Below are 26,926 nucleotides of genomic sequence, written 5' to 3'. Positions count from 1 at the left end.
ATCGTAAACCACCTTGTAAAAGCTACCTTTAAGTCTGGCAGGCACACCTATGGATTCACACTGTTTTACTAATTCAAAAGGGAAGTACGATACACCTTGTTATGCCCCATGATGTTTCTACAGGGGAGAAGCAGAAACAGATGGGCACTAAAAACGCTCAAACACTCTGAAGTGGGACTCAAAAGTGTAAAATGGCGAGGAACACCACTACGCCACCTAAATGATTCATACGAGTCCATAAGCCAAGCTGTCGTTTTAATGTCCAACCTGCGCGACACCTGTCTGGGGACCAGGATGCTACATATACTGTAAGCTACACACTCGGTCTGTGTCGAAACCACATGACAGAGATTAAGACGTGTAGACCATAACTAACTTGGAAATATTTGGGATTTTGTATTTTTCATAGTCATCTTGAGAATAAATGCACGGCTTGGCGGCGGACTAGAGAATAAGAGCAGGGTGACAGAGAGAGATTGTGTGTGAGAGAGGGAAGGAAAGTGACAGGAAATGAAGAAAATTGCCACAAGTTGCATGCTGGCTAGCCACACACACACACACACACACACACACACACACACACACACACACACACACACACACACACACACACACACACACACTGCACCCATGTATGTATATGCAGGAGAAAGGGGGGGAGGGGGATTGCATGTATACTCGGATGACTCCTGCAGGGTTCAGGTGAGGTAAACAGCTGACACTACAGCAGGCAACAATAAAGTGTATGAACCACATTTTTTTGGCCCAAATACTGTATAGCCTGTGTCATGTCTTGTTTTGTCTCGTGTACGTTGGAAACATGTTAAAGAAATACCTGGAACTAACAATGCTGACAATTGAATGCGTGGAAAATGCTTAATTAAGGTTGAGAATTTGGGAAGCCAGCCGCATACCGATTACTACACTTGTGCAACAATGACCCACACAGCAGCAACTTCAATTGATTGGTGTAAAGTAGGCCCATTCCTTGACGCAACAATGCAACATATAGCACTACAATGGATCCTTATGGGCGGAGAGATTTTTTTGTTTTTTTTGTTTTGCCTTCATCGTGACGCAAGACCGATAAAATCGTGCCTCTTTCTCTACTCATACAGTTGCAACTAATGACACCACTATTTCCTGTGGTTAAGAGTTTAAAAGTACTGCCCGGCTTTATAATTAGACTACAATCATTTATGGATGGTAAAGAGGTACACATAGGACTCCTTAAATCATTCTAGTACCGCATGGTACACCTATTATCCTCCGCGTGAAAACATTCACGTTTCGCGAGATCACTTCATGAAAGTTTAGGAGTCGTACTTAGTTTAGCTGGTAGTTTCATCTAAATTAACTCCCATGCTGTAATGTCAGCAGACAGTCGGGGTGTGCGGTCTGCCTATTGTGGCTCTAAAGAAGCAGCAGCGAGGGGATAATGCACGGTAAAATAAAAAAAAAAGACCTATGCGTCACACAAAAGCTAGGCATTGTAAACATCAAGCCAAGACAGAAGGGGATATATTTACCCGAAAATATGTCGCTATTCCATAAACTGCGGCTGTCAGCTGGCGCAGATGTGGCAGGCTTTTCTCTCTTCGGATAACCTGTAAAGTTTGCGGGGTGTAAAAAAAAAAGCAACCCCACAACAACAGCAGGGCCCGGTTTCCCCCCTCGTCCGCTGGCTCACTCTATATCACTCCAGTCCTATCTTGGCTGCTCGTCCCTCGCTCGTCTCTCTCGCTCTCTCCCCCCCATCTCTATCCCACTCTCTCTTTTCTCTCTGCCCGCTCCTATCCCTTTGCAGGAAGTGAACGCCGCTCACATGAACAGTGCATGCAGCCTGACATCATGCACCACCCGGTAAAGAGTTATTTTTAAAGACGCAGACGTGTGTTGTTGTTTTTTTTAGGAGGACCTGCCCGGGTTACTGTAGGTACACTGTAGTCTACGCGGCAAAACGGACCGTCAGCGGCGTTCGGTCATACCGTGCCGCCTTTACGGACACGCGAACTCGGTGCACTCTGCGGGGCTTAAAGGTGCAGACTTCTGTCTGTGCTGTACCAAAACCCACGCGGCGAGTTAAAGCCCGCTACCGACGCTGGGTGTGATACGTATTAAGGGGCCTCATATGCGGCTGTGAGTAAGACAGGAGCTCGTTGTGCTCCTAAAGGAAATGTACATGCGTGGTTGCCTCACATGTCCCAATGTGATGACAGCTCACGCTACACGGTGCGCATGTGCGCTGTTCTGCTAAATTATAAGCGCCAACTGGCGGCGGTGTGACCTCAAGTCAACTTTTCTTTACTGCAGGCATGCGATACCACAGTGACACAGCTCACTAAATAAATCACTGCTACTGGCTCTACTGTACTTCACGGTGGCAGGATATTCGCCATGATTTTCACAAAGAATGCAACATTATATATTTTGAATGTTTATATGACCATATACATTTGAATGTATTTTGTATACTTCTATACTTCACCTATTTGGTCTTGCGACCCTTTGAAGCCAAATTGCAACCACTCGCCAAACTGAACATATTCAGACATGCCATAGTTGGATGTTAAGAAACATAATTATCCTAACTCCTTAATCATCTTGTGACCCCTGGAAAATTGATCACAACCTCCAGCTTACGGACCCCTGTCGTAAGTGATCGACGTTAAACTACAGCAATCTATCATACTATTTTGCAAATCAAATCTTTTCTGAAAAGAAGCATTCAGACACCAGCCATCAGATAAACGTTGAGTAAAACACATAATCAACTGCATTTATAAATTCTGATAAAATGGATTTACTTCCTGGTATATGGCCTAACCAATTTAGTAAACGTATTTTGTCACTTCCCACTTATTCCTGTGTAAACTTATCTATGTAGGCCATATCCCAATTTGTTGCGATTCATGATGGCACTGGATTATCTTTATTTCTCTCTCTCCTTATTATATTATATATTATAGCTCATCTGTAACTTTCTGTCATCTCACGGTGTAAAGGTTTTGTTGAAATCTCCAATAAAGTACCATGTATTTTTCTGTACCAGGATGAGGAGTCCTGTGATATTCCCACATGGTTTTACAGTGTGCTGATGGCATCTGATAGAATTCACAGTGCACTTATTGTACCTCTTAGTATTTAGACAGTGTATGGTTGCACTGTATCGTCCCTACATGGACTATCATGTGTCTGTGGTACTCGGTAGCGAGTTTATAATGTCATTATACGTAGGTCGGTGCCGTAACTACAAATTCATTAAGGTTTACAAGGAAATTAAAGATTTTTCATCATGACTTGCCGTCCAGCTTTACTTGTAAAACTGTAACTGGCCTAATAAAACGGCAGCGGATTTTGTTCGCTCCCGTTGTTAACCGCGGTCTAGCAGCAACACAGCAGATCAAACTTTGGGTGAATGAAGTTGACGTGGCATGACATGCTTCATGAACTTCAAAAGATAACCAAACACAAAAGAGGCGTCAATGTCAATCAATGATCTGGACAAAAGTTTTTAAAAAAATGAAACCGACCAGTCATTCAGACGTAAGCAATCAACTTCAGCTTTTCAGACAAAAAGGATAATTGAAAATGAGCAGGCCACGACGTAATCATCACGCCTACCTTCTGCACCATGTTGACATTACAAGACAACTCATGTTCTCTAGCGCTCCTCTGTTGTAACTGGGCTGTCGGATCGGCCCAGCTCAGAGCATGAGGCATATTACGTGTTGATCCTCCGAAAGAAAAGCTTATTGTTTCCCCCCCTCCCGATTATCTAATTACAGCCCGAGGCCATACCAGTTTCAAGCATGTCGCAGTCAGGCCACCAGCCTCTGTGTCGAAAGCTCCCATCTAAAGATACTCTTTTGCTCTGTTTTTTCACACGAGCCAGATAAAACCTAAAGGTGATGCTTGGCACACTTATCCTCGCAAATTATGTGGGGTTAAGTTTAAAAGGCTTTTTTTTTTTTTTTTTTTTAGTGCCTCAGCCCTCCGATTCTGTAAGCATACTCAATGCCACGTGAAAACGAGGCTATATAAGGTGATTGGGACACAGCCATTGCCATTGTTATGCTTGGCAGGCACGGCGGGGTCTAGAGTCGTGGCTGGTGTTTGCGTGCTGGAGGAAGCTAAACAGAGAAGTCTGTCAGAGGCGCTCTGAAAACAACGTGTAAGAGATCGACTGATGAAACATTTGACCTAAAGACACTCTCAAATTCAATTTGACCCGTCACACACACTCTTGTGACACAGCTCGAGGCATGCTATCATGGGTGTTGGCCAACACAGTAAACACATTCACTCGGCCATGCGTTGCAAAAGCACCAAACATTTCATTAACAGGAAATACATTTAATAACTTTACAAAAAGAGTTGATGGTCACTTGTTCTCCTATTCTTCCCCACCATTTTCACAAAACCACATTACACACACTGTTGGACAACTTTCTTTCTTTTTTGGTCACTTTATCCACCATAAGATACCGAGTCTCTGTGGTACATGTATGTTTACGTGATATAGTAGTTTGTTTACACAACCGTATATCTCTCAACCTGGGAATCGTGCTACAGTTTTCCGATGGGGGGGGAGGGGGGGGGGGGGGCCCGGCGCGTGGCATTTTTGGCACAAATTACATGTCTTGCATCAGACGGCCATGATGCACATCATTCATATGTTCAGTCACTTTGACATGCAACATTGACATTTTCCATTATCGTAAACAAATGAGTTTCTAGTCAAGATTTCAAAAAAGTTGTGAAAACGGTTTACAAATGGCATGAAAATACAGTTGTAATTGAAGCGATTTTGACCCTATCGGTCTCTTGAGAGTCCTACATGATGACTCGTGACTGACTTCATGCATCAGTGTTGATATTCAGCCGCCAGGTGGTTGTCTCCCAGTTATACAGGACCAACAATCTCAAAAGGACTGTCCACACAGTTGTTACAGAGGTTCTTAATGGGCTCTATCATATCTGAAACTAAACCAAAACGATTTTTGAGTTGACGTCGAAGGGGTCTTCTCGACTCGAGCCGACAGTGATGCAGAGCAGTGCTACGGGCCACGAGAAAGGTAGATGTCGTCCCATAACACCACGGTCGTTCACATCTGGAGCTACATGTCCACGAACACCATGAAGCACCAGCCGAGGCCCCCCACCAGAAACATGGTGATCTGCATGCTGTAGATGATCAGGTCATTAAGCACCCCAAAGTCCAGGCGCCGGTGCCCTAGCAAAAGCAGAATGATGGACAGCTTGTACTGCAGCCGCAGGAGTACGCGCACGCTGACGTACTGCACGAAGAAGAGGACGGAGAGCGCCACCCAGAGCAGAGAGGTCAGCAGGCTGCAGCCGAAGTAGAGGAGGAAGCGGAGGAAGCTGTACATGCAGCGGGAGCGCAGGTACAGGTCAAAGTTGTTGTACTTGGTGCGCACTAGCTTGGAGGCGTGCGTCGACCCGCAGGCCGAGTGCATGCAGGTGGTGTGGGGGCCATGGAAGCTGCGCACCCGCCGTGGGATGGGGATCACAGGCATGGGTGGGCTACAGGAGCCCAGCGCAGTGCACAGGAGTCCCAGTGACAGGCGGAGGAAGTTGGCTTCATTTGGTTGTGGAGCAAAGAGTGGCTCTTGCAGGAGCCCAGGAATGTGATGTAGCTGCCGGTAGGGCCCGTCTGCTTTGAATTCCAGTCAGCAACGTTTTCCCCTTTGAATGCAGCAAGAAATTACATTGTTACTTCATGTTTTTATATATATTTTCATAACACACACACACACAGTACATTGTTGCAAACCTAAAACGAGGAAATGCAGGCCCGTTGGGTATAGCTATATTTCAACAGATGGGTGTAAGCTTTTGTCTGAGCATAAAGCTAACAATGTGTGTATTAATGGCTAAATCATAGCTAGCACACACTATATCCTGCCTAAAAAACTATGAACTTACATATATATTGTGGTCTAGAAATAAGTCATCGTGCAGAACCAATGGTAATCTTACATGCAACACTACGACGACTTCCTCCTCACCAAAAAAACAACAACTGGCGTTTGAGTCTCAGACGACTGGAGCATTGTTTCACATTATAGACAGCTGGCTGGTGACATAAACACACGGGATTTGTTGTCTTTCTTTTCCACGATGCACTGTTTCGTGCCAGCGGAGGTGAGGCGGCGGCGACGGCGAGCCGGGTTGCGTGTACGTCGCGTCGCAAAATATACGAGTCATCCTGCTGTGACGACAGCTGCCGAGTTAAAGGGGAAGTGCTCCTGAAGAAGGATGCTCGGTTTTGGAGTTCAGTTCACGCAGCCATATGTTGAGCAAACATTAAAGTGGGATTATATATTGTTTATGTGTGTAATTTTGGCATTGGGAGGGTGATTTCAGTTTGCTTTTAGATTCAAATCTACATTGGTATAATTAGTAATTTTCCCTACTTCCCTAAAACAAAAGAAAGAGGTAGATTTCAACCCCATTTGGCCTTTGGAACTATTTATTTTACAATATTTTACAACATTGACTACAAATACACACGATTCAGGAACTAAAACACCACAAAATTATATATATATATATATATTTAAAAAAAATTCTGATTAACAATTTTCAGTATTTTTATAAAATCATTATTTCTGCCATCCCACATCTACCTGCAACATTTATGTTAGAGGGCTGGGTAACTTTTCCCCTTTATTACCAAAACAACTTGCACTGCAAAGGTCATGTGTGCATCCGTAGTCATGAGTCTGTAAATCTCACACAAGGTTGCACAGTGCGTCTACACGCAAGTGTGTGAAGCATCTCTCTCTGTATATCAAGTAACCTTCATTGTGCAGATTTATGGGTTGCCGGAATGATTACATGCCAGCTATCTGTCAGCGAGCCGGGTGGCAGCAGGTGATGCTAAATCATAATACGGCCTTTAAAAAAAAGTGAAAAAAATAGTTTATTGCAGTTTTTAATAGTGTGCTGGATCACTTTGCTGGGAATTTAAAGCTGCATTATACAAACTAAGAAAAACAAACCTTATCATATTTCAACAAACACTCATAAAACTGTGTACTTTGCTTTCACATTATGATCAAATATATCAAATAACAATTTGAGTGGCGGCCAAAGTCTGAAGTCAGCTCGGACCAGACAAAGTAAAGTGGCTGTATATAAAATGGAGGGCATTTTGTCCACAAGAGAGCGCTCACTCTGCACCACTTATGTATTTTAAATGATAAATTCCCATTAAAAGCAAAGTGTGAGAAGTGTCAACTGCCACCTCAGTCAACATCAAAGCTATGAAGTGGTAACTGGCTGCAGCCTAAAAAACCCACCTAACACCAGCCATACTGTGGATGGTTGATCCATCTGCGTGGCTTATTTTTCTAAGTATTCTCCTTGAAGGCTTTCTGATAAAGATTTTTTTTAAAGCTTGGGGTCATATGTTGAATCCATTAGAAGAGCTGCTTACAGTACTCCCTTTCATTTGCTCGTGTAATCATGTAGCCTACTTATGAACTTTTTGTCATATCTATTCCATCACTGTGACAAACAACCTTAAACCGAGGCACTGGAATCTTGATTTAGTAAAAAATAAGAAGCTTCTTCATTTTTAATATTAACAGACAGTTACATCAGGGGATTTATCATAGGAACCGTGAACATTAATTATGGCCTCATCCATATCTTATGAATTTTAAGGTACAATCTGAAAATAAATCACATGTTATCCCATCAAAGCTCATTCATAGTTAACTTCATCGCTATTCAATCATTGCCCACCTGTGGCCACAGTGCCAGTGCTTGCAAAACGTCAGTATGGTTTTACTTTTTAAGTTACTTTTTGTTATTTTGAGACTGCAGTTTTGAACACCAAATATAACTCACTAAATCCCAAACTGAAAACTTCTTAAACTCGATATCTCAGATACAGATACTGCTGATCCTAGTAATCTTAAACTCACAAAATACTTCCTTACACTGTAAATCGCTGAGTTATCACACCCATTTAGCAGTAACTTGGTTCGGACACTTTCTTTCTTTTTTTTTCTATCTTTGCACTGAATTGGATTTTTGGGAGAAGTGCAGGTTGTTGCCCTTCTTGTCCCAGCTGAAGCAAGAAACGTCTCTGCCTGTCTTCCTCCGTAACTCCCTAGAGAAGTGTTCTTGTAATGGGTTGCAGTATTTTCTGGTTAGAAGATTAATGGTGGTCTTTTAGAGAAAAAAAATACCTTGAGGGTTATCCTTGCTTGTCGGATAGTGAAGAACTATCCCTTCTCAAGGATACTGTAAGTAATGTTGGCCCAGTAGAACAGGACACTGGTTGATAAAGGGCAAGGAATCAGAATGATCTCCATGAGACTTCACATTTATGTTGGCCAAGTGAAATTCAAACCTGAGCATTAAAAATGTTAAACAGAAACAGTTGAGGACAAATCTTAAACGACAGAAAGGTCAGAGGAATCGTAGAAGGATAAGTTGCTGTTAATTTGGTTACACTTTGATTGTTAAAGCACGCAAGTTTAAGTATATGATCTGTAAAAGTGTGTCAAAAACTGACAAGACACAACCTACAGTTGTCCAACACAGATCAGCTGTTTCTTTTTTAATGAGTCTAAATCACATGAGTTGACCTATTTACAAGGCTCATTGATCAAACAGAACAAAGCAACGTTTGAATTTAGTTGCGATGCCAAGTTCCAAATTGGTGCTTCACAATCGGCGATCTGACATAATCTGCTCACAGGAACACATGTACAATAGGAGAAGTTTTCTCTATAAATAACAATCATACCGTGCATAATATTTAAAGAGAGAAGGTATTTTTCCCCTTTTCACATGTTTTGTATTGTCTTAAACGTTTTAGAGCATTTTTATTCTTTCTTGAGAAACAGTTGGATGAAGCTTCCCTTGTGGGATGTTGGCCTGGAGATGAGCACACTAGAGAAAACATTTAGATTTTCCACCACAGGAGGGAGCTGTTTGTTCAGGTTTCACTGCATGTAAACAGTGCTTTCCAATCGTGCTCTGATGAGGAAGCAGCACATTTAAGTGCACGGCACCAAGCTATATCTCTTCCTTCTTATATAGGCGTTTTTTGAACAAACTCCAGCTCTGCTGTCTTTGATAAATGGCCACACGCAGCACTGTTAAAGCTTCTAAATAGTGCCAAGTTTAGATTTTGCCTTTCCCCTTCATCTGGTTAATAACTGCATCCAAGCTGAGGAAGCTCCTCTGTCTCGTATCATTATCAAGAAAAACGATGTCAATAAAGTGGATGCTAGCAATTTAGGCATCCAAGTGCCCTTGTAAAGGCTGTATACTGGTTGTAATCATACATTACGACAATATTATTGACTCGTATTTCTCCCCTCCAAAACATGAAGACCTTTGGAGTATTGCCTCGTCTTCCTGAAGGTGGAGGTTGGTCAGGGAAAGCGGATTCTGTGCAGGTTTAAGTGTCTTTCCAAGTTTGAAAGCAGCTGAAGAACGGTGCCTTTAAAATGTCATCGCCAAGGCTGCTTCTTCACGCACTGACAAACTGCAGAAGGCCAAATCTGCTCTGTACCGGTAGCCTTGTGGAGTGGCAATTGCGATCCACGGCCATCCACCCAATGCATTGCCGTCATGACCCATAGAGTGTCTGGAGTAAGCAAGATTAAAGGGGCAACATGTCAAAATCCTCTTTGACTCCTCCAAATACACTTGGGCTAAATCAATTAATTCATTAACTAAGTAGAGGTCAAAGCCAATAGTTGAGCTAAGACAAATTGAATCAATTAGTCGGGCTAATAAGATGAGGGAGACTTTAATTAGTGAAAGTTTCTTCAAAGCCATGTTTGTGCTGTGCTGCGTTATGAAGCAATGGATCTCCTATAGAAAGATCCATTAGGCCTGTCAGAACAAACTTTGGCCACATGAAAACATATGCGCGTCTACCGTTTTATGTGCTTTCTGTCCTCTTTTATTTGTGCCGAAGAGATGTAACGTGCGTCTCTGAGCGTGTTTTCCGTAGAGGAATCAAATTATAAATGAAAAACGTTTTTATTTGAATTGAAATGAAGAAACGAAAGAGGAGAAAAGGGCCTAACACTGATCCATTTCCAGGCCACTTAGGTGTGCAGACGATGCCAAGCCTCGGAGAGCAAATTAAGTACCCAATTAAATGAATTAAAATAAATCATGATGCAGGCAGTCGGGTCAGACAGTTGCTTCCAAGTTTCTTTGCTATATAAAGCTGAATTATTAAGGAAATCGCCCCAAGCCTGTTCAAACACTTTCAATCTTCCTCAGTGTTTTTTTTCTCGTGGTTTCATCATCTCTTGTGTCTGTGAAGTGCATGCATCTGTGTGTGTGTGTGTGTGTGTGTGTGTGTGTGTGTGTGTGTGTTTCATAATCCTGTCAAGCCATCTGTTTTCATTAAAACCTGCTCCTGTTGCTCCATAGATCCCAAGTATTCATCTGGCCAGATGTTACTTTGAACTATTGTAGCTCAAAGTTTTGCTGGTTGTTTTGCACAAACCTTAACAACTCTGAACAGCTTAGTCAAATGTGTACAATTAATTTTAAAAAAAACACAAGTTCACATGTGTTATTGTTTTCTTTAGGGCTTTGAGGACTCCTTGGGGAAAGGCTTAAATTTAAAATATAAGAATTTTATCCAACATTTTCATTTAAATATTGCACTTTTGGCCTCCAGGTTTTGCCTTTAAATAGTAACCTATTAAATAACACATCCTCTCCTTTTGGTCCATCTTGTCTCTCCTTCTTGTCCCACACGCGGCTGGATTGTGGCTGGCTATTGTTAATCCTTGGCATAAGGGGGTTAGGCTGGATTATCGATTATCATGTGGAAACATCTGCATGCGTGAGGAGGGTGGTGAAGCTGCATTTGAATCTCCAAGACTTCACATATCATGAAGATCATCTCCAGATCCACTCTCAACTTGCCATTTTAGCACACAACAGAATATTTCATCAGTCACCAACTATAGGAGGTTCAAAAAAAATCAAGGGTTTAATATACCTTCAGTAAAATTTGAAATATTATTTTGAACAAATAAGAAAACTCCTCTCGGCCACTTTTCAAACAGGCCCACTATGGATTGTGCTGATAACTTGGTTACTCCAAGAGAAATAAAAGACCGGTTTGGTTACTTGGATCAGGATATCTAAAGTCCTTTTTAACTGTACTGTACTGCCATTTTGTTACAGTGATAAAAAAAAAAAAAATCTGCTACCAATCTATCATTGGTTTTGTGTTTTGCATTTTGCATATAGACCCATTCTATCTGCATATAGAGCCATTAGTATGCAGGGATGATTTAGAGGGCAGGGGAGACTAGGGGGATTAGGCCTGATTCAGTCCTCACTGGGGGGAGTTTGAGGATGGAGAAGGTTTACATCAACAAGCCCTGATTTACGTTGGTGAACAGATGGCGGAGAAATTGCTCTGTTTGGAAAAGATGTGCAATTTATTTCAGTTGATATTGTAGCGAGAGAGAGAGAGAGAGAGAGAGAGAGAGAGAGAGAGAGAGAGGTTCCTCATCACTGCTTTTAATTAATGCAACATCATTCTCTGTGTATAGACCCTGCTGGGTGACTTTGTCTGCACATAGTCAGGATCAAAATCATCTTTTCTTTAAAAGAAACAAAAAAACTCCCTATGATACATGCAGTTATGTAACAAACAGACTATGAAATGATTTGTTGTGGGCTGAATATTGTACGGTGAAAAACAGGCTTTTCTGAAGTATGACGTGACACTGTGATATGGGCATGTCTAGGAAATGAAAAACTTAAAACCTTGGTACAGACGCCCTATGAGGGTTTGGTGAACTTCTTTTTATCCCACATGAGTTTGACCTGTCCGCCCCACAGTGTCTGGAACAACACCCCTGATGGATACCCTCTTGTCAATTAAGGATCCATACACTACCATTACATCAAATAAGTGGAAACATGATACAGTTAACACATACTGAATTTGATCAATACAGCCCACTGCCACTTCCCATCTACACACACGCACACACGCACACGCACGCACACGCACACACACGCACACACGCACACACACACACACACACACACACACACACACACACACACACACACACACACACACACACACAGCATTTTAGTATATCATTGATTTATGGAGATTCAGCCTGCAGAAACATATTGATCCACATGAGGAAGTTTTGATGGAATATGGTGATTCAGCATTTTAATGATTGATATAAACAAGTGGTCCCAAACGTAGTATTTTCTACATTTTACACATGACTGAGAAGTGTGACAAAAATGTTATTTGTAAATCCAAAGCAGTCCTATTTAAAAAGTGATCAAGGGCCTGTTGATTTTAACCAGCATGCAGAGAGAGAAAGGTCAATGCTAACGAGAGTACCTCAGTGAAGGCCGTGCCAATACAGGCAGTTAAAACTGAGACGGGTTAGAAACCTAGCGTGTGAGATAGGACTGGACGTCAGTCTGTGCTTGTGTGTGTTTACGGAGTGCAAGAGAAAGGATACCAGTGCGGTAAAGCTCGAATCACTAGCCGCCATTAGCCTGATTGGCCTGAGAGGTCAGCAGGGGTCAATTGATGGGTCAATCACATTGTGGATTTGATGACCCAACCGCATTGGTTTGGCAAATAGAGGGCTTGGACGCTGGACACGCTCTCCCTCCCTCCCTTTGTCTGAGTTATTGTGCACGCCAGGGCTACGTTACATTAACACAGAAAAATCTATCCGATCACTTATGCTGATTTACGCCTGGACTGCGCTGCCCCGTCAACCCTCTTGACCACCTCAAGAGAACATTTTTAATGCAGGAAGATTTATGCTGCAAATTACTTCACAGTAGTAAAATACGAGTGCATGAGATCTGACATCTGAGTCAGTGGGTTCGTGTTGGATTTTTTTCAAACCATACTCAGTATGAAATTTGGTATTTTATGTGTGATGTTTTCAGATCCTTTCCTTAAAACAACGTCACTACACTGTAATTGTGACTCAACATCTTTTCACTATTATCAATTACGGACATCAGTTCAAAGTAAAAAAAAAAAGAAGAAGCCAGACCTACATGTGTTGTGAACCAAAACGTGGCCTAGATAGAAAACACAAGATAAACGCATCAGTTTTCAAAGCCCGTCTCCCACTCTTTAGCAAAGTGCCAGGAGATCTGCGTATCTTTATCGGTCGCCCCATTAATGATACAGCAAGTACAAAAGTACCCCAGCTCGGATACCACTCTTCTTTTAACCAGCCAAATCCAGATCCGTCTGAGCTACCAGAAAGGAATACCTCCACACGCTGCGCCCAGCGACATGGTGTCAGGGGTCAAAAGGTTGAGGGTCAGGAAAGCAGGTGACCTAACCTCCATTGCATCACTCCCATCAACACACCAATGAAAGGATTAAAAGGGGGAACCTGTTAACCGCATTTTATTTCCTTTTTTGTTTGTTAGTCAGCACCTTTTCTTTTTTTCTTTTCTTATTATCTGACTGCAGAGAGAAATAAAGTCAAACCAAGATTTTAACAGAAATTACTAAAAATCCAGACCAAGAAGATATTCTTCCTCAACATTAAGTCCATATGTCTAAGTAAGGAATACACATTTTTTTTTATAAATGATGTAATATTATTGTTTATTAACAAGTTCTCTATAAGCCCTACACCTTCGCTTCACTAGCTTGATGTAATCAGGCCATGGCCAGTTAGCAAAATGGTGTTTTAGAAAGTAAAGATTACAGCAAAACTGGGATCTTGGGGGAGCAGAGCAACGGTGACATATCATCATCTTAGAAAGTTAAAATGGGGAACAGGTTAGCAAACAGTTGCACATTTATGCAGCCACCACATAAAAAGCAAACTTTGCATTCATTTGGAGTTATGCTTCTGGCAACGTAATTAATGCAAGTTCAGTATTCATGGCTCTGGTCTGGTCTCCCATTCCTGAGGGAAATATCTGTCTCTTTAGCAGATAAATGCTCCACTACGTTCAACAGCTAGTTGCTAACCTTGTCTGTCTGCTGTTCGGTGGTGGGCTGGTAGAGTACAGGGGGTTTATTGGAGCTTTTTTTTTTTCCAGGAACAGCTTCTTGCTGCATCTGGAAATCCTGCTGATGTAAGTAAGTAAGTAGTGAAACCAGAACAAAGACCTGAAAGATGCTCTAAAGCTGCTCAGGACTCAGAGAAACATTAGAGTTATGTATGTGAATGAGCGAGCCACCTGTTTCACATCCATATTGAAATAAATATATTGATAATTTAACTTTAATAATACAAATTTGAATATTCCTAGACCCAAAGAACATTCAATTATAGATTGCATGGAGTTACAGAAGCTAGTGGAACTCGTCTGTCTTTCGCTTTTTGCAGAATTCCCGTCTTACTGCTACATCGTCACTCGTTAGGGACTCCTTTTCTCCACTAACCCTTCACCACTATGAGTTTACTTCCTGCTTAGCTGTCCACCCCTTTCTCCTACATTTCCCATCTCCACCGTTGGCTCCGGACGGAACACACATAAAATGTATCGGTGAGTGAAGCAAATGGAACAAAAATCAGGTTTAGGATATCAGTCCTCCCGGCTGCCATTTTGACAATAGCTGTGTTCAGCAGTGCTGCAGATCAGGTGTCCAGCTTCACACACGGTGACCCCAAGTCTGCAGGTTTGCGGTTACCTCCAAACTCCTCCAATATTAAACACAGACGTCTATTATCTGCAACTGGTCTCCCTTTACACAGGGACACACGCAGAGACGCACATGCACGCACATACACAAGTGTCCGCCTTCACACGCGCACACGTATTTTGCTTGGTTGTGTTGTGTGCGTTTGTGTGAACTATGAGGACAATGGATGGGCTCACAATGAAATATTTAAGGAAGAGCAGCAGACAGCCTGTAAGGTGCTAGAGGTCACATCACCGGGAGAAACAGGTAACATCAAACTCTGTGTTATGTGCTTAAAGCTGGAATGGGCAACATTCACTTCCTTTTTCTTTCCTGCAGTTGTTTCCTGCTCCTGTGGACATCCCTGGTGTTAGCTTTAGCTTTTAGCACATGTGCTTTAGCTCAATATTTGTGACCAATACTTGTGATATAGTTTTCTTTGTCAATTATTGTTTCCTTTTGTTTCCTCACATTGAGATATGAAAATATACTTGAAAAACAAATGATGAAGGAGTGCTATTTTCGAACTGTTATTAAATATTTTTGTTCCTATGATCTCGGTTTTCTTTTTTGAGCAGTGGCTCCTACCAGGATAAATAAATCCCTCCACAATACCTAGGATGTCACAACATTTTCGTGCTACAAGAGGAGACTTGCTTAAGAGCTTGTGGTGGCTTATCCTGCCCAGGTGGGGTTTTGTCCCAGTCAGTGAGCTACAAAGAGTGTTTAGCCTCTCCTGAATAATCCAATGAGAGCATCCGGTAGATGGAGGCCTGGGGTTCGAAACCTGAGAGCGACATCTGACACACAGAGAGGACCTGGGGACTGGATGACTTCGGGTGGTTGGTGGTGCTGGTGGTGCTGGTGGTGGTGCTGGTGGTGGTGGTGTGGCTTCTGGACATGTCACCTAACCCACAGCTCTCTCTGTCCCCCCCCCTCTCTTTTGTCTGCCTTGTGGATGTCTCAATGGGGCAGAGTGGGTAGTGGTTGCAATAAACACACTCTCTCACCTGGCTTTCAAGGTTCTAGTTTCCACCTGAGAGTCTCTGCTCTAGTTTTGATGTATTTCTGTGGACTGGCTACTGTGTGTGTGTGCATCTGTATTCAATATTATTGATAAAATAATATGGTGAAGAAACGCTTAAAGAGGCTGCCGCAATATTACCTCATTCAATAAACTCTGATGCCATTTAAAAAAAAAATCTAAATAGCTAGCTAAAACAAATATATGGTAAATGAATAGGCATTTCCGAAATGCCATGTTGCACCTTTTTCATACATTTCGCACCAAATACGTCATGGTGTGGTCCAGCCGTGACAGAGGTCCATGTCCTAGCTGTCAAGCAATCATAATTACTGTATATTTGTTGGCCACCTCTACGACTCGCCCTGAACGTGGTGCTCAGTAACTTATCGCCCCGTCCCTAACCTTTCTGGGCAGAGGGAGCATCCATCATCTTAAAGTGCGATCTATTCCGGTCCACATTCAGTCAGGAAGGGAAAGGCCTGAGCCAGCGTGTGTTTGTGTGCGTGTGTGTGTGTGTGTGTGTGTGTGTCGGCACAACTTATGGGCTGTCAGCACAAAGTGCAGAGCCTTGCCGGAAACCGACAAACACCGAATGACTGACAGGGACATTGCGCCGTTATGTGTATGTGTGCATGTTTGTATGCTTGTGTGTATAATCATGCACATTAAACCTACCTTCAGTTATATTTCTCTCTTTGCCTTAAATCTTTCTGGTTTTTTTTATGCCATTTGTCACGTAGTGAAGCAATGTGCACAACCACCACTTATCATTATGATGGCTTCAGTGCTGTCACCTAGAAATGTGACTGTGGCAAATTAGACAAGCCTTCTTTAATCATTGCTGCAGCAATGGCGTTCATGCTTTCCCAAGACTCCTATAATTGTTTATTTTTACATTTTAATGTACCTCTATGTATTTTCACATCTTACTCCCAAAAACATAATAATTTCCTTCTTGGTGACACCAAATGCCAGTAAAAATGTTGCTATCATCTTACTGCTTTATCAGTACACCTCTGTCGCTTCTCAGTGTAGCTCTTATTCTCACATTTTCTCCTACATGACTCCTCCTCCTTCATTTCTCCTTTCCCACTCCTTTTCCCCCACTTTCAAATGTTCTCGCCTCCTTTTCTACTCCCTCTCTGTACCATGTGATCCCTCGCTCCATCTCTCCCCCCGCTGACCCTCCTCTTTCCCATCAGCACCCCGGGGCTGATGAATGCGTGGCCTACTATTGATCGCGATGGGTGATGGATGATGGCTGGGAGATGAGTGATGGGGTGCAGGCAAAGGTGCCAATAAGGGGGCAGCCGGAGGGTGGGGTCTCCCCTACTGGCGCTAATGGGAGAAGACTAGGGTAGACGGGCGTCCAGCCCCGCCTTCTCAACCCCAACCACGTTCGGTGCTGCGTTTCAGCTCTGCTTTGCATTTTCTTCCCACACACAGCATCTGTGGGTCACGCCTTCACGTCCAGTTTGAGACAGGCCTCGCATTGCATCCGGTGTGTGTTTATGCATGTATGTTCTGTCTAATTGCACGAGGCTGCAGAAAGTGTTCATGTGTTCCTGTATGTGTAGCCATGAGGAAAACAAAGGGTAAGGGTGTGTAAGTGTACATGTGGAGGAGAGAGAGAGAGGGGGGGGGGGGAGTACCCAAGTGGTGGTTAGTACGAAAAGATGATGGATGATGGGGCAGGAGGGGAAGACTGCTTCGCAGCTCCAAATTGATATCCCAGCAAATGTTTTTGTCTGCTGTGAAAAATGGTGCTGCAACCCTCATCTCCACTGCCCCCCTCCTCCCCTCCTCCCTCCCTCTCCGGTTTCTCTTCTCTCGCTGCAGTGAATCACACCCTGCAATCCATTTCCAGCACCCAAAGCTTTACTTCCCGCTCCCCGGCATCCTGACAGCAGCTGATCACCACATCAGGCCTCATGGCTTTCCCTTCACATTGTATACCGGGCTCTCATTTCCTTGTTGCCATAGAAACCTGCTTCGGATTATTGTTCGTCACCCCTCATCATTTATCCCCTTCTTTGCCTTGCCCCTCCTGGTGCGGCATTTAGAGAGAACTACCTATCAGAGACTGATCAGCTGTGGACTATTAGTGTGGCTGTTCAGGGAGGGGTGGAAGAAAAAGTAAAAAGGCCTCCAGGGAGAGGTTGGTTGATTCTCTAATTGAGTGGGATGATGTGAAAGTTTGGTAGCCGTACAGTTTAGAAAGGCTATGCTGTTCAGACTCTTCTAATGTACCCTTTATATAGTATAGGTTTGGGCAAATTTGTGAACAAAGTAGATAATTAAGAGTAGTCTAAAGAAAGAGAGAAAATAGATTAAAAGTATTCAAAAGATTATAAAAGCAAGTTGAGATGTATTTCCCCAACATTCCAGGCAGACATTGTTTGTTCTGAACAGTATGAAAATCAATGAGATGACTCATGAAGCTTGTTTGGGTTGCGCAATCCATCACAGTAAACATTGAGTCTGGCGGTCTTATCATAATAATGTGACTGAGACAAAACCTTCACCATTGTAGCACAACTCAAGCAGTCTGTTACTCATGGAGTACTTCACTTTCATATTCCACAAAAAGGCACGGGTACCAATGGCTGCCTGAAAAAGTACATTGACATTTCTCAGACACAGACGCATGGTTTGCAAAATCATGTAGAACACATGTGTTTTCTAGTAATTTGGACGAAACATGCACTGATATAGACTTCTATGTTTTTAATCTAAGAATGAAAGTCGCATTGAACATCTTAAATACAGAATATGACAAAGGATTTATCTTACACATAATATACATTATGGTTTTAGACCCAAATAAATTGGTTAAGATATTCTTGCAAAAGTTTTGGCTTGTTTACAACCTGTCTCACCACTTTTTTTCCGTGCCTGAGTTCACTGAAGCAATGTCGCCACATTCCCAGAAGTCAGTGATTACTTTGGTGAGCACAATAAAATCCCAATCGATAGAAATGCTGGAAAAACCTAGAAGAAATAAGACCCATGTTGTTATAAATCTATTTGAGGTTTTATTTGCGTTGCTATTCCTTGCAGTTCATGCAGTCTGTGTGGGTTTTAACGACACATTCACACCATTGGAAGGCATACTTGAAAGTGCTCCATGCTTCATGGTTCTGTGGAAAATCAAGTGGTCGGGATGAGAAATGAGAGAGTAATGTTGGGAGAAAGGGATCAGAGAGTTGAGAGATAACAGGAGGGATACATGTAGGGATGAGCTCACTTCTTTTTGCGGTGCTTAAGGAGAGAACCATCTGCAGGAGAGATTTTGCCTCAGATTAGGAGTGAGGCGAGGCTCCAGTGGAGAGGATTACGCCCGCGAAACAGAAGCAACACTAATACACGACAATCCGGCTGCCTGGCTGGAACAAGCTCTGCCACCCACCCAGGAAGACACATTAAAAAAAGAAGGAAAAAGAAATACAGAGACTCTGTCCTAAAAAACACACATACTTATATCAAAAGAGGATGTAAGAATTCTTGGAATCGGCAGCAATGAGGCAGTGGGCCAAGAGCAATATTTGGGAGACAAGTGATAAATATTTGTCTCTGCAGAGATCATAAATCAGCTGATTATTTATCACCCTGACTGTTCTGTATCTGGAACACCTTGTTAATTTGTCTGTTATAAGGACATTGTTTTACTGCTGTTCATCACTGAACACAACATTGACTAGATTATAAGAAATTCGGCTGAACTTCACCAAATGCTTTGCTATGAATGCTTCATCTTTCCTCTTTTTTTCCATCAAAGAAGTGAAAACTTTAACGACAGCATACTCTAAATCTGAGGATAGAGTCCGGCTATGTTTGGCTCCAGGATATGTCGTAACTCTAATCCGAGTTCACTAACTGGGCTGCCCAGTAAAGGGGCCAAGAAGCCTACTCCCATAAGACCAATCTCTCTGACATCTGGGCCTCTGCCTTTCTCTGGGCTCCAGACAGATGTTGGTTGATTGTTAAGCTCCCAGGGTTCTTAGGGAAGGAGAAGAGATGGTTGCCCGTGGTTTAACTGTGTTCTAAAATAGCTCTGGGTCAATCAGGCATGCTAGTATGACAAAAGGTTTGTGGATGTTGGCGTCAATTGAAAGATTATGTAGTGAACTTGGTTTTGACAATCGTTTCAATATTATGACCCTTAAATTATACCGATAAGATAAGGGTTGAAGCTCTCTTTAAGGTCATGTTCTCAGTTGTTTCTTTGAATTTGGGGTTTAAGGCAAACATTTGTGTAGCAATGTCCCGTCTATTGGTTGGCTGGTCAGTCCACTACTTTCATCCAGGTTGAATTATTTTAAAAATAACGTGGATTGCCACAAAACTGCCCCTCATCAGGTCAAAAATATAACTATTTTACTTTGTGACTAAACACTTGCAAAACTAATGACATTCTCATCAGCTGTGTTTTGTGATTAGGAGTAATCACTACAGTAAGCTGCTAACACACTAAACTGAGTTGGTGAATATTGTAAACATTACACCTGCAGTAATATCAGCATGATTGTTAGCGTTGTCCTTTTGAGCATGCAAGCATGATGATGTTAGCCTTTAGCTCAAAGCACTGCTGTGCCTACGTAGCCTACAGCCCCACAGAGCAGCAACAATGTTACACGTGCTGCCCTTTGTAAAGGCTAAACCCTACAAACCCACACTGTTTAGGCCCAGCAGGTCAAGGACAATAAGAGCTTGGACTCATGGCCGTTTTCTGCAGCCAAGGCCCTGAAAGCCATTTTCCAACCAATTCATCATGATAAACCATAAATACAGTTAGCTCTTTATTGCTGAACATGCATTACAATATTAGCATATTGTTTATGGATGAATCAAGTCAGTGGACAAAAGTCACATTGTGCATTTTTGTGTTGGAACAGGCAAAGGTCACAACATAGTTCAGGTAAAAAAGAAAACCTTCTCTGCTGCTTCATCAGATCCAACTTGACGTCAGTCAGCTGTTTTCTAACCACAGAATGACCTACTATGGTAGACATGCAGTCAATGTAAACGTGCTAATACTCCTATCAGGGTCGTTTTCCTGCCCCCTGCTCACTTTAGCACTCTTGTCCAGATTTACAGTTTGGGGGTCAGACGACTTGTTATTCTCAGTGCAAAGAGATTTATGGACTTAGGGTGAGTCTCTCTGGTCAGCCAGTACTGAAATAATTAACACATTACTGACACACACACACACACACACCTACACACACAGACAGTTATCACAATGAATTGTACTTATGTTTATTATAAGAATAAAGCCTGCAGCTTTACTGTTTTGGCTCACTCTCACTGCTCTCGTAGGGAAATTCCCGGCTTGTGCAGGCAGCTGTTTTTAATGAAGAAGTTTAAAAATTCCCACTGTTCACTTGCTGCTGAGCACCAAATGGCAGACGGACACAGTTAACAACTATAGCTGGTGAACATAGTGGAGCATTTATCAGCTAAAAGAACCAAATACTAGTTCCCTCAGGAGTCGGAAGAGACAAAACAGAGTGAATAATCAACAGGAATACGTTTCAAATTGTAATCCCTTACACTACTTGTTACTGAACAAAATAATCACATTATTATGAATGACTCAGTAATGTGTTGCATCCCAACATGATTCCGCAGTACACACGTTTGTTGATTAAACTGTGTTGCACTCTTACTTCACATGGATTTTGGTTTATCTCTGCAATTACCAAGCGTTCTTTCAAAGTCTGATAAGTGCTCTCAAGTTAAAATGCATCATTATATTTGACATGCCACAATCCAGTGGGCATGGATAACATTTTGCTTCTTACCATAGATGCTAAACTGGGAACCCACTTTTTTCACCCCATAATGTCCAATTGTCTCTCTATAATAGCCATGATATAGTTTGATTGGTGGATTAAACACTTATCCCTCCCCTCAGTCCGCCTTATTGATTTTCCCCGTCCCTCTCTCCCCCCCCCCCCCCCCCCCCCCCCCCACCTTTCTCAACCCCCCTCCTAAAGGTGAGGTGGATGCATGGCCTGATAAATGGCAGAGGATTGATTTGTATTTAATTAACAATTTGCTGTAGACTCTCTCTCCCTCCTCGCTCTATACCCCATCCCCACCCCTGTCTTCTTCTCTCTATATGGTCTCAGACGGCTTGTGAGACACGCAATGAGGAGAGGAGAGGTGATGCATGGGTAATTTATAGTCTGATCGATAAGTCCCGGCCTAACATCTACACTGCCTGGATATGAGGGCCGGAAGGAGTGTCGGGGTCCACAAACGGGCAAGAAGGTGACTAAAAACATAATGAAAATGACAAGACGCGATTTGTTCAGATGCTAAAATAAAGGGTAGAAAAGTATGGAAGTGGGGTACGACGCTGAGGAATGACGGTCAAGGACATTAAGAGAACTAAAGGATGAACAAAAACATGAATAAGTGAGAGAAAGAAAAACAGAGGTGAGATTAGTTTTGCACTGATGTTGGTGCACTTACTGCAGAAAGCCTGTCAGTCTTTGAACAACTCTTTTTTCTAGCACTTGATATAAAACTATTGAAGTGGAAATATGACCAAAAGGAAATACAATGAGTCACTGTTGTGTAGCAGCTTTTGTCATAGTCAATTTGAACAGATGCATTTAAAGCAAACTGCTATGTTAAAACAATGTCTATTTTTTTTACAGATTTACATTTATTACTCAATTGACAGAAAATAAAATTACAGTCATATAAATTATGAATTAATCCTTCAAAAATATCTTTGAAGCAAAAAAGAAAACAAATATGATATAGTTCCAGCTCCTCAGTTGTGAGGACTTGCTGATTTTTGTATTATGTGACTGTAAAAATAATATATTTGGGCTTTGACTGTTGCTTGGACAAAACAGGCAATTTTAAGGTTTAAGGTTATTGTGATTTTCCTTATTTGAAGGACAAAGCAATGAATATCCACTCACGCACACACATACACACAAATCTATACATATGTATATATTCAGTATATATGTGCTGTTATTCAGTGATCCATCCATCAGGGGGCAATGCTGAGTGTGAGTTCATAGTCTCGGAGCTCTTCAATCAACAGACAAAAACATGAAAAACACCTCTTCAAGCCAACTTGAGACACCCGATATATGCTCCACCTCTCTGTGCAGCAAAAAGCAGCCCTCATTATGCTAAAATGCTAAAATGCCTCAAGAGAAAACAGATTCTCATAAAAGCAATGATGCACGCATAAGATACAAGTGTTTGCATGACTTTAGAGAGGCAACAAATTAATTTACCCAGAATGAACCTGCACCAAGGTGAGAACAAAGACAATTAGTCGGTGCTGCCCTGCCGAACCCCCCCCTTCAGGATCACTGGACACCCCCCCCCACACCGACAAAATGGGCCGTTTAGTGGGCACAGTGCGGGATGAGACCGCAGCATTTACAGCCCTCCCCATAAAAGTGTTTTATCACATATCTTGTAATGCAACACATTAAGGGTTGCTGTTGTTATTCCCAGCAAGGTCATTTTTACCCCCTTCCCCTGCGTCTTACAGTCTACATCAGCGTCTCGCTCCCTCTTTCTCTCCATCTCAGCCTCTCCTCGTTGCTGTTCTTAGCACGCCGTGACACCGAGACGTGATGGTATTATTATGCCCATAAAGGTGTGAACACTGGGAAAATATACACACAAGCAGGAATAGCAGAGGGCTACATGGTGACAAGGTTATCTGTAGCATCGCAGCATCCACCCTACATTCCCGAGCAATGGTTTATCTGTGTTTGTGTTTACTTTTTTGTTTCCTTTGGTTCAGCTCCTATGCACATTTCTTTGTTGGGGAGCTTATGTGAGATGTGTGTGCACTACGTTTCCACACCCTGTGTGTAACCAAGTGTGTTTGCACAATCTTCTGTGTCATTGTTGAACCGCTTTTGAGTTTATCTTGGGATTATTATTCTGTCAGACCTACTTTTACCTTTTATCTGTATTTTATTCAGATTTTTCATCCAGTCATCATCTTAATGAACACATAAATATATATTTTTTTATTATTATTCTTCCCTTCATATTTAAGTCCACAGGCTTTTCTGGTAATCCTATCAGTTCGGCCTTACCCCCTAACCCCACAACTCTCCTCCAGATCCAGCAGTAATAAAAGAAAAGCATAATCCAGTGTTTAGAAATATCAGATTTGCTTGTTGGAATCCAACGAGCCATGTTGGATTAAGGATGGCCTCGGCTGACACACAGGCGTTGTCTCTGAGCCCCCTCCATGGACGGAGAGACGGGGAGAGAAGTGTGAAAAGCACCAGTTTGAATAGTGTAATGGTGGAGATGGCAGCAACATGAAAAGGTGTCTTCATCTTAAACACTGAACACAATCCTGGCAAAAAAAATCAAAGCATAAATTAACAACACAGCCCTTTTTCAAGCAGTTTGGTTCAGAAATAGAAATATAGTTCTTTATTAAACTTAAACAATTACCTTTTGCACACTGTATGTGTCTTTATTTTTCATTTGTGTGTGTGTGTGTGTTTGTATATAAGGGTGATCAAGAGAGAACATGTATGTGTGTGTTCATTTTATTTATGGCTGCCAGGATTTGAGATGATAGAACAGGAAATTGGGACGCTTTTTCATTTTTTCCCCTTCCTATTTTACGGCACCCCACTCATTTCTTTAATACCCTCTAAAATCTAAATCCGTATGCACACATGCATCCTGGACAATGCCCCCGATGTGAATTTTATGTAAAACGCACCCATAACTCTAGTCGACGGTGTAACATATGACTCTATGTAATTTCATTACGTAAAAGGGTTTTGTGTTTGTTGGAGAGCGGGATGTATGTGTGTGAGAGAGAGAGAGAGAGAGAGAGAGAGAGAGAGAGAGAGAGAGAGCGTGGGCACGTGCACTGTTTGTGGTTGGGGGGGTTAAGAAGATAGAAGAAGTGATTATAAGTAAAGCCTTATTTGTGTCATGCCTGTGCGTATTGTGCAGGGTCGAGGGTGAGTGTGTGTCAGCATCAAGATCACAAAAATGCAAAGTGGGCTGAGGCATTAAATAAAGAGGAGAGCCTTTCATTGACATTAGAGTAATCCAAACAGTTTTTGTTTGGGAGATTTGACCATACACTTATATAGGCAGGCAATCTCCATATGGGACTAAATCGAAAAGGTCAGATCCCAATAATTTGTAATATTCTAAGTAATGTAAAAATGAGGCTGATCTCAACTGCGATAAACCTCAGGAGGAATATAAATGAAGATTAGAAATATGCCTTATTTTGTTAAGTATATTGTATTATGTTGTTTGTTGAAAACAGCACTTACATACTATACCAGTAACCCCATACAATCATGGATATTGTAAAATGTATTATTTAAAAAAAACATGTGCTGTGTGTTTTCTATATGATAGTTTGTGATGACGTGTACTCTACTGTATGTCGTAGTGCATTTGTGTATGAATCTTTCAGTGTGTTGTTATCACTCTGCATGTCTGGGTGGGTGTATACAGGTTAATATCTCTGCATGCTGCTCTGCATTATGCCATAATTCTCACATGTGTCCTTGTGTGGATTGCATTCAATTACTGTAATTAGAAGTTGAGCTAGACTGAGTATTTTATCTTTTCCTGCATTGTTGTTTTTTAACCTTTTTCTCTCCATGTTTGTGAAGCAGCCCACTGCAGGCGTGATGCACTGAACTGTTTCAGGATTGTGAGAACAGGTTGTTTTTCCTCCTGTTGTGTTTAGAGATGTTTCCCATTTGTCCTTTCTGGATTTTTTTAGGCATTTGAAAAAGTCTTGGACGGTGAAAAAGCCCTTGTTATGTAGCTTTAGCTGCAAATGGAAATATAGTCATGTCACTCTCTTTCCACTCAGTATCTTTTATATTCTCTCTCTACATAAACAAGTATACATCACACACACACACACTGCACACACATGTTAACATCAATGCACATACACAGATGCACACCTTTTCTTTTATTCAGGATGTGTCGATCTTTAAATGTGGAATTCATGCTCTGCCGATATTGATTGGGGTGGTGTGTTGTTTAGTAGCAATGGCAGCGAGACCATGAGTGTATTTGTACAAATATATTTGTGTGGTGGGTGGGTGTGTGTGTTATATGTGTGTGTGTGTGTGTGTAATCTGTACCAGACACTCCAGTCTATTGGATTGAGATTCATTCGCTATTTAAGGGTCAGGGTTCGGGCCACGTGTGCGCTGCATGCCTCACTGATCAATACCTCCGCCACACACCCTGCCTGACCCCAGCATTTTGTCACCGTAAATCCCTGAGCTCCCCTTTCTCCTGTTCGCCACCCCCTCATCCTCCTTTCTTTTTTTTTTTTTAGCTTCTTAAGTCACTGAAAGACGTGATGGATTCAATGGGGAGCACTTTGTAAGATCTAAATACATTTAATGTAGCTGGAGATGGCCCTTTGATGGCTAATGCTTCAGAGATTCAAGAGATGGTCTGGTCTCAGGAGGGATGTGCTGAGGAAGGTTGACTCAGTTTGTGGGAGGAGGAAGTTGGAAAAAGGGCTTTGATGTTGAAATTAGTGGGACGCTCTGCAGTAAGAACCTGTTCTCAGTGGAAAATTGTACTTGATTATGCAAAAGGAAGTATAATTTTTTCAACTGATATACACAAAAAAGTCTGCTTTTACACTGAACCCAAGTCATACTGTATACGTTTGTTGGCTAAGCTAAGGGTTATATAGTAAAATTGCTCTTAACAGAAACTGTAGCCTGTTGAGCCCCCCCCCCCCAAATGAACCAAAAGCTACGTACAGATTTATTCTCTTGTGTAACAAACATTAGGACTGTATTATGTTCAAAGGATATGCTATTTCTTTTGTATATGTCTGACATAAAGAGGCAATCAGTCGACACAAAGAATTTCCTGGCCTCCTTTTTCTGCATCTTTTACACACACACGCACGCACACACGCACACTTCCACATGCACAGGTACACGCAAATACACGCACAGGCAAAAATAAAAACGCACAGCACATTTGCCCTTCCTCGGTGCCCTTCACACACGCTCCTCATTGCATACAAAATGCAAACACGGTGCCCCTTCACCTCCCATCGCTTCTGCTCTACATACCGCCCTCCCTCCACCTCTCCTGCCTTCCTTCCTTCCTTCCTTCCATCCTTCCCTCCATCTCTGGGCCGCCGCCGATGGCAGCCGTCACATCGCGCAGACTTGTCTGCCTGTCTGCTTTGA

General features: G+C 42.2%; 2 protein-coding genes across 5 annotated transcripts in view; both read right to left on the bottom strand.

The window, feature by feature from the left end:
• The window catches only part of nacc2 (NACC family member 2), a 30,736-nt gene extending 27,392 nt beyond the window's left edge, over positions 1–3,344 (bottom strand). For both annotated transcript variants that reach the window (XM_076086964.1, XM_076086960.1), the window contains exon 1: positions 1,530–3,344. The gene's annotated coding sequence lies outside the window, so the exon portion shown is untranslated. The remainder of the gene's footprint in view (positions 1–1,529) is intronic.
• A 152-nt stretch (positions 3,345–3,496) lies between these two features.
• Positions 3,497–6,203, bottom strand: tmem250 (transmembrane protein 250). 3 transcript variants are annotated; one of them, XM_076087001.1, is made up of 2 exons: positions 5,950–6,203; positions 3,497–5,709 (listed from the first exon to the last, which is right to left on the bottom strand). In XM_076087001.1, the coding sequence occupies exon 2, from the start codon at positions 5,538–5,540 to the stop codon at positions 5,121–5,123; it is 420 nt and encodes a 139-aa protein (XP_075943116.1). In that variant the 5' UTR covers positions 5,541–5,709; positions 5,950–6,203; the 3' UTR covers positions 3,497–5,120. The 3 variants fall into 3 exon arrangements, with proteins under 3 accessions (XP_075943116.1, XP_075943102.1, XP_075943111.1); XM_076086987.1 differs by having other exon boundaries at positions 6,004–6,203; XM_076086996.1 differs by having other exon boundaries at positions 6,033–6,203.
• Between the last annotated feature and the right edge of the window lie 20,723 nt (positions 6,204–26,926).

This window comes from Anarhichas minor, unplaced genomic scaffold (assembly GCF_050575085.1).
Source record: "Anarhichas minor isolate MPS153535 unplaced genomic scaffold, ASM5057508v1 ptg000002l, whole genome shotgun sequence".
Classification (NCBI taxonomy): Eukaryota; Metazoa; Chordata; class Actinopteri; order Perciformes; family Anarhichadidae; genus Anarhichas; species Anarhichas minor.
This window is presented reverse-complemented; position numbering and strand designations above follow the sequence as displayed.